Source organism: Phaseolus vulgaris, chromosome 10 (assembly GCF_051622355.1).
Source record: "Phaseolus vulgaris cultivar YP4 chromosome 10, ASM5162235v1, whole genome shotgun sequence".
NCBI lineage: Eukaryota > Viridiplantae > Streptophyta > Magnoliopsida > Fabales > Fabaceae > Phaseolus > Phaseolus vulgaris.
Genome location: NC_143507.1, coordinates 11,650,763 through 11,667,064, shown reverse-complemented (window position 1 = coordinate 11,667,064; position 16,302 = coordinate 11,650,763). Strand labels below are relative to the sequence as shown.

At 36.5% G+C, this 16,302-nt stretch overlaps 3 protein-coding genes across 3 annotated transcripts; 2 read left to right on the top strand and 1 right to left on the bottom strand.

Moving 5' to 3' along the window:
• Positions 1–1,501: 1,501 nt before the first annotated feature.
• LOC137819482 (KH domain-containing protein At2g38610) lies at positions 1,502–8,297 on the top strand. The gene is made up of 7 exons (XM_068623346.1): positions 1,502–2,110; positions 2,205–2,293; positions 3,743–3,894; positions 6,080–6,196; positions 6,289–6,405; positions 6,537–6,680; positions 7,542–8,297. Exons 1-7 carry the CDS (start codon positions 2,031–2,033, stop codon positions 7,686–7,688), a joined length of 846 nt encoding a protein of 281 aa, XP_068479447.1. The 5' UTR covers positions 1,502–2,030; the 3' UTR covers positions 7,689–8,297.
• Positions 8,298–8,303: 6 nt separating this feature from the next.
• On the top strand, positions 8,304–9,762 carry LOC137819481 (protein RETICULATA-RELATED 3, chloroplastic). The gene has a single exon (XM_068623345.2). It carries the CDS (start codon positions 8,727–8,729, stop codon positions 9,645–9,647), a length of 921 nt encoding a protein of 306 aa, XP_068479446.1. The 5' UTR covers positions 8,304–8,726; the 3' UTR covers positions 9,648–9,762.
• Positions 9,763–10,569: 807 nt separating this feature from the next.
• LOC137819479 (putative zinc transporter At3g08650) lies at positions 10,570–14,649 on the bottom strand. Its single transcript, XM_068623342.2, has 5 exons — positions 13,841–14,649; positions 13,078–13,362; positions 12,326–12,454; positions 12,140–12,237; positions 10,570–11,737 (listed from the first exon to the last, which is right to left on the bottom strand). The coding sequence occupies exons 1-5, from the start codon at positions 14,282–14,284 to the stop codon at positions 10,924–10,926; spliced, it is 1,770 nt and encodes a 589-aa protein (XP_068479443.1). The 5' UTR covers positions 14,285–14,649; the 3' UTR covers positions 10,570–10,923.
• Between the last annotated feature and the right edge of the window lie 1,653 nt (positions 14,650–16,302).

Here is a 16,302-nt window from a genome sequence, read left to right as displayed (position 1 = left end):
TGTTGCAGACAATTTGAAAGAGACGGTTTGCATTTTTACTTCAATCTTTCTTCACATTTTATTCACACAAAAGGCCTCCAACTCAGCCCAACACTCTTCTGTTCTAATGGGCCTTCCTCAGCACTTCTCCTCTAGTGGGCCTGCCTCAACAGTTCTCTGACTGTTTCTTCCTGCACCTCCATATGTTCTTCTGTCATTCCATACAAAATATGAAAATACATTTTTATCTTTCTTGTGTCACTTCCATAAAATAGCTTCCAGATTATGTAATCTTGACACGCGTTTGAAAAAAGACTTCTGGATTACCTAATCTGGAAACTAAAAAAGACTTACGCAGATTATGTAATACGGAAACTAATTATGTATGTGAAAAAAGATTTTTAAATTATATAATCCAAAAACTAATTATAAATTTAAAAAAATATTTATGAATTACATAATCCAAAAGACTAAAAAAAAAAATTTAGAAATATAAAAATTTATAGAGATGAGAGAAGAACATATGAGAAGAAAAAGTTATCTTCTCATACACCCCTTTCTAAAAGAGATTTGCCTCCTCTATAGGATAATGCACTTATGTTTTTAATTAAAATATTTATTAATTTGATACTATTCCAGTTTCACACATTTTAACAAATTAAATAATATATTTTTCTTAATTATACCATATTGCAACTTTTTTAATATATAATTTCTCAAACATTTAGTCGGCTTTAATTTTTTAAACTTTTGTAATGAGTATTTCATTTTTGTTTCTCAGTATTTTCTTTGAAGACAATTTCTTTCAAAATACAATCTATTAAATGAAAATACTCATTAAAAAATTATATTGGTAAATCAATTTTTTCTATCAAATTCAATCCAATTTCTGTTTGTATATAAAATAAGCATTCTATAAAATTAATAGTTTAATATATATATTTAAAAACAGATTACTTTCATATAAATTAATTCACGTGACTTAAATACATAGAAATATACAGTAAATACAAATATTGCAATAAAACAATTAAATAATACTATTTTTGTGTAAGATAATTATTTTTAATTTTTGTTACAATATTATTATTATTTGCTTTATTTGAAAAAATATGATATCTTTTTTACTTAATTATAGCAGTATTTATCATCCTATTAATATTTTACCGATAGAAACGTTACTGCTGTTTAAATCTATAAATATGAATAAAGAAGAAGAAGCTATAATAAACGGTTTCCATGTTATCTTTTTCTATATAATAATATCTTTTTTCCAAATTCATATCACATGTTAACATTTTGCTAATTTGAAAAGAACAGAAATATATAAAAACAATATGGAAACTAAAAAATATTTAAAGCTTAATAATATATACTGGTTTTGAATTTATTTATCTTAAAATAAGTTAAAAGTGAAAAAAAAAGAATTTTAATTAGTAGAAAAAAGAGGTATTGTGGGTCCAGCTAAGAGGGTGGTGGCAAACATAATAATTTCTCTCTCTTTCATTCTTTATTTTTTGTTACTCAACTCTTCTTTAACTCTTGTTCATTCTGAAGCTGAACACAAGCCTTCTTCATCATTTGTTACCACAAAACAAAACCAACCCAACCCTTTCCTTCATTCTCTGCCTCACTCCATGCATGCCCAACACGTGTCTCCACCTCCTTCACTACACAAATGCAAACTAAAATTAAAAATCCTGTCTTTTTCTTTCTTCTCTCAACCCTTCAGTCAAAATCTGCTTCTTCAGTTACCTTAACTCTCCAACTGTCATAATCTTTTCTTTTTCTTTCTCTCTCTTATTTATTTTACCATTCCTTACTGTTTATGCTATTCTTTTTGGCTGAAGCCAGCTTGTGAGAAAAGAGCAAACAAAGAAGCAACAAGTAATATAAAAAAAAAATAGAAAATAAGAAAAATGATTTGTTGGGTGTGAAATTGAGATAGTTGTCCATCCAGCAACAGCAAACGTTGTTTCACGACACTAAACTAAACTAAACCTGCGGCTGCTCTCTCTGCCACAATCCAAGGTTTAGGTTTAGGTTTAGCCATGTCTGGTCTCTACAATTCCAACTTCTCTCCGGTCAGAGCTGCTTCTCCTCAGATTAGAACCAACCCAGAAGTTGACAGGTACTCTTCTTCAACTTCACCACTTCAACTGGATTGCTTCAACTACCCCTCAACTCACTTCCTTCTGCTTTTGCTTTTGCTTTCACTTTTTCAGTCAGTACCTTACGGAGTTGCTGGCAGAGCATCAGAAGCTTGGTCCTTTCATGCAAGCCCTTCCCATTTGCACTCGTCTCTTGAATCAAGGTTTCCTTTCTTCTCGAGATCTATAGATCGCCCTTTTCTTCTCACTTCACTTCCAACTTTGCATCTCTCTCTGTAACTCTATTGCAAATTTAAAACCCCCAATTGCCCCTCAAGATTGTGTCTTTCGCCCAATGTGTCTTCTTCATGCTTTTCACTTTCTAGAGCTTCTGCTCTGTCAATGTAAAGTAAAGTGTTTGATTCATACTGTGATGCCAATAAGCTTACTCTCCGATTATGAGGTTAGGGATCTGAATCGTGTGTGTTGTTGGGTTTATGAGAAGATCCTTCCAATAGAACCCTGTTTATAGTGTTCTGCATAAGAAACTGATTTTTTTTGTGTTTGAAGTATTTGGCGTGGTATCTGATTTGACAAGTTGGAAATATATCTTCATATGCTTGGATTGAATGAGAGGTAAGGATGGGGAAGCTGACCAAATTTGAAAACCCTATTTGGAAGATAAGGAGGGAAGAGGAGGTGTTCCCTGCTAACCCCTGTCAGTCTCAAACTGGGGGGCAAGCAGGGGAACAATTTATTTAAAGTTTTTAACTGACAAGGGGAAGCATTTTTCATTTCATGTACTTTAGTTTTTTCTTTCTTCTTTGGCTACTAAAGAGATCTAAGATTTGGTGCAGGGTTAGATCACAGTAGCCCTTAGTGGGGTTCAATCCTGTGATCAAGCAGTTCCCTGAGGAGGGACTTAGTGCAATTCAAGATGAGGCTCTAGGGCCCTCCACTTCAGTCTCAACTCCCAAAGGGTAGTGTACTAGTAGTCTTCATTACTTCCTTACTTAAACATCCAGACTGGGGGAAAGTAACTATGCCCTTCTTAACCACAATTTTTCCTCACAAAGCCTGAAGCAGATGAATTGGATTTTAAATATTATTACCCACAACTCTATGACCTTGGTACCTTTAAAACATGGAAAAATTTGACTGATGTAGATCTTGTTTAGAGAAACTTTGACATTGGTTACACATCCCATACACTTTCTCTCAATATTGGACTTTATGTGCCTTTGCCCTATAGTGTAAAGCTTTTAGGAGATAAGGTCTTTGTCCAGTTTATTACTGGTGAATGATGAGTAAAAATTATGATATATGATATCATCGTTTATTTCATAATGTCTGTTCTTTCATCCTATTTTTTTTTAAATACAAATATTTTTATTATTGCTTGACTTATCTTGTTCATTTACAATATCTGTTCTTTCATCCTATTTCTTTATGAATACAAATATTTTTATTATTGCTTGACTTATCTTGTTCATTTACAATATCTGTTCTTTCATCCTATTTCTTTATGAATACAAATATTTTTATTATTGCTTGACTTATCTTGTTCATTTACAATATCTGTTCTTTCATCCTATTTCTTTATGAATACAAATATTTTTTTATTGATTGATTTATCATGGCTCTTCCTGATTAGAATGATTCTCTATGCGCAGAAATATTGAGAGTTTCTGGAATGCTGTCAAATCAAGGTTTTGGTGACTTTGATAGACTGCGGCACAGAAGCCCTAGTCCAATGGCTTCTTCAAACCTCATGTCAAGTGTCACTGGATCGGGGTTAGGTGGATGGAATAGTCTTCAGCAAGAGGTGACTGTTTTGGAATTGTTCCTCCATCTTTACACCCACCATACTTTGATCCTTGTTTAAATTCATGGACAGAATATTGAGACAAGAGATAAAATGCTCCTAATTAATCATATCTTATTAATCCTCAATTTATGCTTGTCATAGTTTGACTATTATCTGTTCATGTAGATGTGAGTTTTTCTTTTGCACTTTAGATAGTACATGACTAGTAAAAAACTTCTATATGTTCACATATACTTGTTTAATTTCTATATGTGAAAATGCTAAGATTTTGTTATGTACTGTTTGCCCAATGGCCTGGATTACGAGGTAAGATTAATTCGACTCATGACATATTGTGCTTATTCCTTTAGCAGTAGTTTTGTCAAATAAAGTAAAGCCTGATTTTGTAAAAGCGAAAAATGTGAGCTATATGTGAGCTAACTGCAGTGGAAAAGAGAGAAAAGTGATTTTACGGGGTTCCTCATAAAAATGAATTGACAGTACCTAAAATGTTTATTAAGGATGGATGTGAAAAGTGAACATGTGATACATAGTGATTACATCAAGAGTTTCTCTCTTCGGAGAAATTTCTTCAAAAGCTTCTGTAGGAAGGAAAATCAAGAAGGATCAATAAAATTGGTTTCTTCACAATTTAAAATTAACTTATGTACAGATTAATCTGTAAAAGTTATTTCTTGTTAGCTTTTGTAAAATCTGATTTTTAATTCATACATAAGCTAATTTTAAACCAGGAAGAAACTGATCTCATTTCTCCTTATTTTTCTCTTTCTCTCCCAAAAGTGCTTATAGAGAAGATTCCTCCTAACAGACCCTAAATGATGTGGTATTACTCCTTTTTGTTCCTAATTATAAGAAATTGTTTTGAAATTTCTTTATCTTTTTTAATCCTTACTTGCATTATTTTTTTTATTAAAATACCCTTAACTACTTTAGTTCATAAATAATAAGCACTATGATTTGTCTCTTTCTCTCACCTATGAAGATTGGAGCATCAAGAATTTAGTTTTCAAAATTAAAATACTATTATTCTTTCTCCATATATTAATTATTGAATGAAAGGGCATGGCTGAAGTTTAAATGTCTTTGAGAGTGGGCTTAGGGCTTAACTCAACCCTTTAAGTCCAATTAAACCATATTGTATGGTGAGGACTGCCCATAATCCATATTTTTAGTCTATATGGGTCTAAATCACCACTGTTGAGGCTACAGAAAGAGACCGCAACCACAAGTAAGGTGGACTAGGAATGAGCATAATTAAGGCTTATCATGCAACAAAATGCGTACATTAATTAGAAGGAATTTTATTTTAAGATGGATGAGTGGAGCAAAAATCAAATAAGTGCTTCCAACTCGAGGAAAAATGATTTTTTTGAAGAAAGAACAGATCCAATCTTCACTGTGATCCATTTCAGAACAGCGAGGTGTGGTGACATTGGCCTTGCCATTCAACTTTCCGATGTGATAATACTTTAGTATAGAAGTCAGATAGTGTACTACCATAATAGAGACTTCAAAAATCCATTTGTAAAAGTTGTGTTTTCTCCTCATTTTCTAGCGCCTGTTTTGGTTCATTAACATAATAGGGTTTGAAACCTTTCTTCTTGAACATTCCGCACCTTTTTCCTTCTTACCTTATGTACCTGTGCGACTGTGTTCCATTCATTCTTCTTCAATTAAACTTCCCAGTTTACATTCTGCTGATTTTTATGATTATATATGTAACCTGTGACTTATTTATCATGGATTATTTATTTATTTTTCATTTTTGAGTATTTATTCGTGTAGTATAAATTGTTTAGTTTGTATGTATTATAATAGTTAAAACAGTGCACTCATCCTGTTGTTCCACTAAAGTGTTTCAAAGCTAGCTGCTACACCTTTCTATCTGAGACTGATAACTATGCTTTACAGTAGTTACACGACTGTCACACTTATAACTGCTTGTTTTTCCTTGTTACAAGTTGTCATCTAATTGATTCGTCTCATTTTTCTTGTCTAGCTTCTAAACTTTCCTTGCTTGGTGGTTATCTAGATTGAGAATGCTAATTCTTTTCTGGTTTTCTTATTTTAAATGACAAAAAGGCTTTATCCCTTGTTCTTGTTCTTCACCATGTTCTTTTCCTGCTCTATTTGAGCTTTTGTGCATAAATGACATTGTTATTCCTTTTCCCCTGCTAAACAGAGGTTACGAGGAACTCCTGGAATGACAATGGACTGGCAAGTTGCACCTGCAAGTCCTAGTTCTTTTACAGTTAAGAGGATTTTGCGCTTGGAAATTCCAGTTGATACATACCCCAATGTAAGCTCTCATATATCCATTCCAATTTAGTAAGGCTAATTAATGACTCTATCAGACTGTTGTAATTTATCTTTTCTCTTCTTTTGTGTTAGTTCAATTTTGTTGGAAGGCTTCTGGGACCCAGGGGCAATTCTCTAAAAAGGGTTGAAGCTTCTACAGGTTGCCGGGTGTATATTAGAGGAAAGGGTTCAATAAAAGATCCGGACAAGGTAATGAAGGCCTTGATATGATTTTCCATGTCTAATATTGCAAAATGTGAAATAAATATGATGCTTCTTTTTATTGATCTATATATCATTCTTGTGTAATGACTGAGATTATTATCTTTTCAATCTTGAAGGAAGAAAAATTAAGAGGAAGACCAGGCTATGAGCATCTCAATGAGCCACTCCATATCTTGATTGAAGCTGATTTACCTGCTAATATTGTTGACATTAGGCTCCGACAGGCTCAGGAAATTATAGAAGAATTGCTCAAACCTGTGGTAAGTTCCTTCACACTGTCTTAATCTTCTGGAGCATTGATACTTGACAACTCATAACAAGGAAACAACCATTCGACAACTAATTATATTGACATTTTAATGATATTTTTTTCCATATTTTAAATTGGATTATGAATGTGTGTGTGTATATATATATATATATATATTACTATTATTATTAAAATAAAGTTGTCATCTTCTGTTCGGTGTGTTAACATACTGATGCCAAAAGGTGTTCACTCATTTAAAAGCTTTAAAATTCCCAAGTAAGAATAGGAACAACCAACTTATACTTTTTTTAATTTTGTAAGTTGAATAGTTAATACCTTTGAAAGTGATTAACGACAGTTTCTAGACTAGATTTTAAACCACTCTCTTTGTTTGTCATCCAAGTTTTCCTTCCCCATTTCATTTTTCTCTGTAAAGTTTGCCTTGACCTTCAAAGGTGTCTAAGTTGACTTATTAGAATTCGGTTGGGTGGTTTACCTTCTTTGCCTTTTTCACGAAATATTTTGTTGGAATCACTTCAAGCTAGCAGATTTAAGTGCATGTTTGGTTAAGATTTAGGAATATGTTATAGTTGTATCAACTCACATTCAACACAAGGGCTACTCCTTGTTACTTGCAAAATTCATGTAAAAGACGTGAGGGTAGATGTGGTGCCAAACAGGATGCAAGTTAGTGAAATTTATCTTAGAACATCATGTGATTTAAACCATTCAATACCTTCCCTGACACAACCATCTTATTGTTGGAAATCAGAAATATGGAAACCTCCACACGGTAACCTCTTTGTTGATTAACATTGCTTGTGAAAATTTTTATGCTTACTTCTCTTGGTTGCCAACTTCTGATATGCAGGAAGAGTCTGAGGACTATATCAAGAGGCAGCAGTTGCGTGAATTGGCGATGCTGAATTCAAATTTCAGAGAAGAGAGTCCTGGACCAAGTGGAAGTGTATCTCCATTCAACTCCAGTGGAATGAAACGAGCCAAAACTGGTCGATGAAAGAAAGGTTTCCTCGTTACTTGTAGATGGGTGTTATGGTTTTCCAGTACATCTCAAACAAAGCAGCTATGAAAGAATAGGCTAACAATTATTGCTGGTGGTTTTACATCCCCTTTATCCTACATTTTTCTTGTTAAACAACAGGAGTCAAAGCTAGAAAGAAGGGTCTTTAGAAGAAAAAAGATGATTAAAAAAGAAGATAATATAATTGGGTATTGAGAGTAGGCGTGTTCAAATGAGTCTTTTTTGGTGCACACTTCATACATTTATTATTGGATTTATTCTTGAGTCCGTAACTTGTGAGAAGCATGGGATATACATGTGATGGGGTGAAGTTTTAGGTCTCTAAGTGGATCAAGTTTTGTGGGCATGTGACATGACATGATATGTCAAGTCTCAATGGTATTCAAATTAGTTTGCATAGGCTGAATTCTTTATAGTTGTTTGTCTCAAGCATTTGTATTCTATTCTGTGTCACAGATTGACGATACATGTTATTGTCATGTCTCAGATATCATACCATGTATCGGCGAAGGAAAAACTCTGCTATTTGTTTATATAGAATACAGTATTATATTATATAATATTATATTATATTTGTTGAGCGAATGTTTTAGCTTTGTGCCATCTTCAATGGAAATAGATTAAGAACTGAAGTCCTTCAGACTGTGACGATGAACTAAGGAATAAGTAACTTTGAGTAAAAAAAAAAAGGCTTCAAAGTATGTCATTAGAAATGCAGCTAAATGTATTCTCTTGGCTGGATATGAAATGGTGAGGTGGAGCTCAGTCCGATATTGGCAGTCCACGTGTCAGCTCACAACACAATCAAACACACTTCTTTCTCTTTCAAAAAATTAGCTCTTCTTTTGTTTCTTTCCAACGTTTGAGATTCTTCCAAAACTCATTTTTTTCGCATATCCCTCCACCACTTGTTTTGCCCACCTACATATTATCTTCTTCACTCCCAATACTTCTTTCCATTTTTCACTCTCAGTCTCCCTTCTTTCACACAGAGTAGCAACTTCAAATAAAAAAATGGCAATGGCAGCGCAAGCCATGGCCCAATTCCGTTTCTCACCTCTCTACTCTCATCACCGCTACCATTACCATTACAACTACCAGTCCACCTTTTCCTTCCCGTCTCCGCGCCACCCCCGCAGCCAAAGGCTGCACCTTTCGTTCTCCGGCGGCGACATCGGCGGTGGAGCCAGAGGAGGCAGCGGCGGGGGAGGAGGCGGAGACTCGGACGGCGAAAGCGTGGGATTTGGGGTTCTGGGGATGTTTTTAAACGGATGGAGATTGAGGGTGGCGGCGGACCCACAATTCCCTTTCAAGGTTTTGATGGAGGAGTTGGTGGGTGTGAGTGCGGCGGTTATCGGCGACATGGCGACACGCCCCAACTTCGGACTGAACGAACTGGACTTCGTGTTCTCCACTCTGGTGGTGGGGTCCATTCTGAATTTCATCCTGATGTATCTCTTGGCGCCCACCTTGTCCTCGTCTTCCACCCTTCCTTGGTTGTTCGCCACGTGTCCCAGCAGCCACATGTTCGAACCTGGTCCCTACGGAATAGTGGAGCGGTGTGGGACTCTGGTGTACAAGGGAGGATTGTTTGCGCTGGTGGGGCTGGCCGCTGGCCTTGCCGGGACTGCCGTTTCGAACGGGCTGATCGCGGTGAGGAAGAGGGTGGACCCCACGTTCCAGTCCCCGAACAAGGCTCCTCCTACGCTTCTCAACGCGCTTACTTGGGCGGCGCACATGGGTGTGAGCAGCAATTTGAGGTACCAGAGTCTTAATGGCTTGGAGTTTCTGTTGGAGAAGTGCGTTTCTCCTTTGGTGTTCAAGTCCTCTGTTTTGGCTCTCAGACTGTCCAACAATGTTGTCGGAGGGATGACCTTTGTCATGTTGGCAAGGTTAACCGGCTCTCAGGCTCTTTCTGTTCCTCAACCCAAATAGGATCTTCACCACAACTCATTATCACGAGTTTCATCTTTTCTTTTTCTTTTAACTTTGGAGTGCTTATAAATTATGTTTGCCTAGAGAACAATATAACATGCTCTGTTTATTATTATATCAGCTACTTTCATTTCTGACCTTCAAATTAAATACTACTGTTGCATCACCATAAATGCTTTAAAACCATTCTCTATCAGTGAAAAGTCTTTCTTGAACATTTATATATAGTTTTTACATCTTATTCAATGGTTTTATAATTTTTAATATATTTTAACTAATGATACAATGCCAACAATATTATCTGCTTTCTCTACTTATCTTAACATTGCTGCAGCCAGCACAAAATATGGCCTTGAGATTTGTACCTTTGACAAGGTGCAGCCATTGACATTTGGTCTTGCAATTGTTGTTGAGAGGTAGAAAAATGTGAAATGGAAAATTTAAGAACTGTGATAAGATACTGTTACGTTACATGATCATTATAAATCGAATCATTTTGTTTTACGTGAGATCGCCATCCTTTTTCAAACTCACATAACATGCTGGTGGGACTTGTACTGATGTGGACGTACATTACATTTAAAGCAAGCTAGTAGCCAGGGACTACCACCACCAATCAGCAACTAAACCTTCTTTTTAAATCCTATAGGATCCGTGGTGACCCAATCAGACTATAGAACGAGATTTGACAAGTACAAGTCAACGAAATTGAATTCATATATCAACAGATCAACTAATTTCTATAATTGTTTGCTACTTTAATAGGGTAATTTTTGCCAATAAGAAAGTTTTACTTTATAGAATTTCCTTAACAGAAGGGAAACATGCAAAGGAAACTCTAAGCAACTCGCAACATGCTAGTTTAAGACAAAGATTAAAGGGCTACCAGCAGAAGTGAAATGTCGGCTCTATTTGGCTCAAATGAGGAAAAAGAATCTGATCAGTTCTACATGGCCAAGCAATTTATATGGTGCATGATACATTCTATATTAAATGTTGTGTATGAAGTGTCACTGTATATCTTGTGTCCAGGTTTTCCTTTGGACATTTCTTCCTACACTTCAAAAAATATCAAGTCTCGCTTGTAACTTGATTTTTTTAAGGTGCAAGAATCTGTGATGTTTTTTAAGGTACAAAAGAATCAATCACTTTTTACAATTTCTCCGAATTCTTCAAAATTATGCAACATGTGTTGGGAGAACAAACTATAGAAACATATGTACTACTTATGTAAGCAGATAATAATTGAGGATGCAGGAAATGCAGCTCAATCTTTTTACCTGACGGCCTCCGGTGCAGAATTGCAGTAAGGTGTGTTCAAGCAAACTAATTTAGTGAACGATAGGCATAAGGTAGCAAACCCAATTCCCATAACGAGGCCACATGTGCTCTTTTTCTTGTCCAAGCTAAGTGCTCTCTTAACTACGTTTCCAAAACTTAGAATTATTCCACCACAAGCCAGGACCATTATGTGATCAAGGCCACTGTAGCCAATCCCAGCAAGAATAGATCCAATTGCTGATATTGGACCCATAAATCCAATTATGGCAGCTGTTGCAAGAGAACCGTGCCAACTATCAGTAGCACCATAGATGCAGCTAGCAACAGCAGCACCTCGAGGGAGACCATGTAGAGAGACTGGAAGGACCATGTGACGACCAAATCCATAAGCTTTTGGTGCAGCTACTCCAAGCGCAAGTCCTTCAGCCAAAGCATGTAGAGCAACTGCTCCACATGATACAAATGATTGAAAGGTTTGAACACTCACAGGGAAGTTTGTTAATGTAGGCAAGTCATTGACTGAGTTTTTCTTGCGAGCTGCCACCTTCAATACCCCAGAGCTGGAAACATGGACTAAAGCAGCGCCCATTGCAAGGAGTAACACAACAGGAACAAATCCTAATTTTGAAGACAAAATAAGCTGCACAGGTCGCCAGGCACCAAGAACAAAGGCAATACCACATGCTATGCCCATCAGGATAGCATGCCGAAGACGAAGAGCAAGAGCAAATACAACCAAAATAATTCCACCAAGTAATGGGCCAAGGCCAAAAAGCAATGAAACAAAGAAGCCAGAAGCATCCTCAGAGCTGTAACAAAAAATATTAAGATAACAAAAGTGAGTTGCGTGGTAGAGTTGGTGGGGAATGCAAAATGTTTTCAAGCCAATACTCAAAAAGCTGAAACATTTCTGATCTTTCAATTTGTGCAACAAAATCAACCAACTTGAGAAATGAGATTTAATAGTATCATATCATTCAAGTAATAAAACTGAGTGAGTAATGCCTACACACTTGAAAAGACCGCCAAATATGACTAAATTCAACTAGATTAAAAGCTAGTTATTTGGATTAGAATAGATAGTACTCATCCATCCAAGAATCAACAGTAATGCCAACTCGTGACATTAAAATTTTGGCCATCTAGCAAGCAGCAACTAGCATTTTCCTAACCGAATACTGCATAGCTGATTAAAAATAATATACACTCACTTGTTGTCACGGTTGAAATTCTGAAAAAGGGTGCTTAGAGCTTCCATAAATGCTACCGAAAGTGTTGCAGCCGATGCAACTTGTGAAGCAGAGGCTTCCTGTATACCAAAGTATGGGAACGATATTATATATCTGAAAACAGAAAACATTTTCTCAATCGAACAAACCCTTAATAGACATGCATACCTTGAATGCATCAGGAAGAACTTCTGCAACAACCATCCAGATCATGCATCCAGCAGCGAACCCCGTACAAAATGGCAGGAACTTACTAAATGCATCGGCACAAATAAATGAAGGAACGGCTACAATTGGCTGCATTAACACAAGCATGAGATGGTAAAAGGCAAAGACGAAACATCAGATACAAGTTTTCAAAATCTATAGCAGAATCGTAAAGAATTATTTCCAACAGAATAAAGTTTCTTCTGCTGAACTCAACAAATAAAGCATACTGATAAAGTTTTATAAAGTTATATTCTAGGCTAGTTTCAGCGGCATAATATCCACTCATGCTAGGTTGCCACCATGGAACGGTGGATAACCCTAATTAGTCTGAGACTATTTTAGCTACATAAGAAATAAGCTGTACAAGCAAACTATTATTAAATGTTATTACAACACAGCCATTTTATACAAACCAATTATTGCTTATCTAAACATATTAAACCCTGGTTTGAATCAAACTAAAGCATACCTAAATACTGTACATGCAACAGAGAAGAGCCACCCAAACATACTCCTATGCATAATATTAACATACTATATCTCAATTACAGAAAACAAAAAGACTTCTCGCAACAGGCTGATGGGACAAACTATTTACTATCAATTTCAAAACAGAAACTCTTCAAAATTCAAGCTGATGTCATGACTAAGTTCATAATATTTTCCCCTTCACAATGTAATAATGATTTAACTTTCAGATTAATATGTACCTGAGGTAAAGATGTAATAACGCTCCACAACATAGCCTTCTGTGGAGAGACACCCCTTGATGCCAGCACCATGCTCACAGCCAATCCCTCTGGAATGTTATGTACAGCAATAGCCAAAGTTATCAATAAGCCTTGAGAGAAACCCTTTGAGCCAGCAAAGGAGACCCCAACCCCAGATCCTTCCCCAAAAGAATGGAGAGTCATTATTCCAATTACAAGAACAACTTTGGTTGCATCAGCACCCTTTATGTCCAACATGCTTACTTCCCCATATTGCTCAAGTAACTGAAATACAATCGGTTATGTGAGGCACAAACGAGACCGTGATAAACCTACTTAAAATGAAAACTATGTAACAACAAAATAACCATCTTATCAAATCCTTCAAAGTGCAAGGATCACTTAAAATTGTTATTCATGCCTTCTAACAAGGCACGCAAACCATTTTTCAGATTAGAAATTCCAAGAAACACGAGAATTTCACAGCTGGGTTATTCCTCCCCCAAGAAAACAGTAAAGGACGAGCCAGAGTAGATATAATTCATACTGCCCAAGAGTTTAACCATTTATATTGTTTTTTAGTAGTGCTACATTTACTACCAAAACGTTCTGCAGCCTTAAGGCATTTCTTATTTATGAAGCATAAACAAGTGGGTCAAATAGGAAATCAAAATTCTTTACAAATTACCGTAACAAGGATTAAGAGAAAGAAATGTTTGCCTATAGAAGCAGCAGTTAAGAAAGATAGTGGTACGGTAACTACCTTCTTACACAACCAAATAAAGATGGCACCAGCTAGAATCCCAATGACAACCCAATTTCCAGCACCATAATATTGACCTTCCTGTATGAGATCAAAGCTTGCAGTCAACATGACACCAGCTGCCATTCCATTGCACAACCCTGCCCATTGTGGATCAAGCTCCACAAAGAAGAAGGGCAGAGCACCTAAACCAGTGGCAGCTGCCATTGCTAACGTGAACAATGCAACCGTGGAAACCGAAACTCTACTACTGCCTCCACCTTTTTTGCCATTGATTTCCTCTATCTTGAGGGAATTCTCCACACCAGTGCCACCAATCACCTTCTTATGTGGAGCAGCTCTAAGCTTCTGTTCCAATTCAGCATTGGAAAAACCAAAGGAAAGAAGCATTAGCAGTAACATGAAGAATGGAACAAACAACTTGGGCCTCGGATTAGGAACCATGTTGTGTTGGAAAATGCCTGCCAACCACCCAGAGCCCCAAATCGAATTTTGCACAAATTACTAGTCCATAACAAATAATTGAGGTGAAATAAAAAATGCAGAGAGAATGGTGCAGATATTCACATTTATTGGATAAAATTTAGAAACCATGGGAATGGGCAATTCGTTGACAAAAACTTTCCCAAACTTGACATCATATGATCATATCAAATAATCATAAAAAACAAAAAACACAAAAGTGATCTGCGAAATCAAAATTGAAATATATAAATAATGTGTAATTGGTTATTGCTGGGTGGAGAACGGAGAATGACAACAAAAACCAAAAGAAAACGACAAGACTCAATTCAAAACCCTAGTGCCCACAAATATCTCTCTTTTCTCACTATAATAATAATAGTAGTTATTATAATATAATTAACTGTTTTTAATTAGACATATCCTGAACACGTGTCTAGATGAAAAATTTAAATATTTTTTGTTATTGAAGTGTATTTTCGTGGTATTTATAATACACATTAGTAACTCTGTTTGGATCTCGGGTGGTACTGTTGTCGACGACGGATGTTGAGTGTTACCCCGTTTGGTTTCATGGTTGCATGCGGGTGAGGGATGAGATGGAGAGAAAGTAAAGGGTGTTGTGGTTCATGTGAGGAATGAAGAGAAATAAGATAGTATTGAAGGGAAAGTCACGTCACACATGAGAACTTACCTATGTATCCTTCATTTTCTTCATTCATTCTTAACGACCGTGCCTTCATGCAACAACAAAGAACCACTGCCATGCAGTTTTGCATTGTTTGGGCATGACATGAGATTCCTGACTTTGGGTTAGGAATCATTTGGCCACAGAGTCCATTTCAATGACATGAATGCAGCGGGTGAAGTAGATGGTGCCTATTAATTGTTGTTTCTGTTGTATATAAAAGAAGTGTATTACAGTCAATCAAGATGAATATTCCTTGTCTGATGTGGTGCATCAAATGGAGCGCACGTAATCGCAATGGAGAAAGGGAAGTTCTGATGAACCCTAATTGCAAATGAAAAAGAGACAACGACTCAATCGTAAAAGAGAGAAAAGCAGAGAAAAGAAAATACAAAAGAAATTCTTATTTACTTATGTATTAGAGAGTAAAATACATTTTGTATATATAAGAAAAAGACTAAGACCTAGCTGAAACAAAAAAGGAAAGTAGGGCCAAACAAACAAAACCCAATAACTTAAAACAGAAAAACTAAATATGTTAACACCCTCCTCAAGCTAGGGAGTAGGTATTCGTCAGGTCTAACTTGGATTTGAGAGTAGAGAACTCTGCGGAAGAAAGGGTCTTGGTGAATACGTCAGCAACTTGCATGGCAAAAGTAATGGGCAACAATTTGAAGAGACAAAAGTTAAGTTTTTCACGAACTAGGCGACAATCAATTTTGATGTGCTTGGTGTGTTCATGAAAGACTTGATTGAACGCTATTTGAAAGGCAAATTTGTTGTCACAGTACAGGGTTGCAGCTGGGAGAGAGGAAGATGTAAATCCTGAAGGAGGTAAGACAACCATTGTAGCTCACTTGTGGTGGTGGCAAGGGCTCTATACTCGGCTTCGGAGGAGCTGCGGGAGATAGTGACTGCTTCTTTGATTTCCATGATATTAGGGAGTCTCCTAAGTAGATGGAATATCTAGTGACAGATTTGCGTGTGGTAGGACATGTTGCCCAGTCAGAGTCACTAAAACCATAGAGGTGAAGTGAGCTAGTATGAGAAAAATATAGTCCTTCACCAGGGGTGCCCTTGAGGGTAACGCAAAAGACGTGAGACAACTTGTTAATGATGAGTTGTGGGTGCAAATATGAATTGGCTTAAATTGTGGACAACGAAGGTGATGTTTGGTCGCGTGTTGGTTAAGTAGATTAGACGTTCAGGGAGTCTTCTGTATTAGGAAGTGGCATTAGCATCAAGAGGGAGCCTTGGTCGGGAGAGAGACGGGAGGTGTGAGTCATAGGAGTGGCCACATGTGTAGACTCAA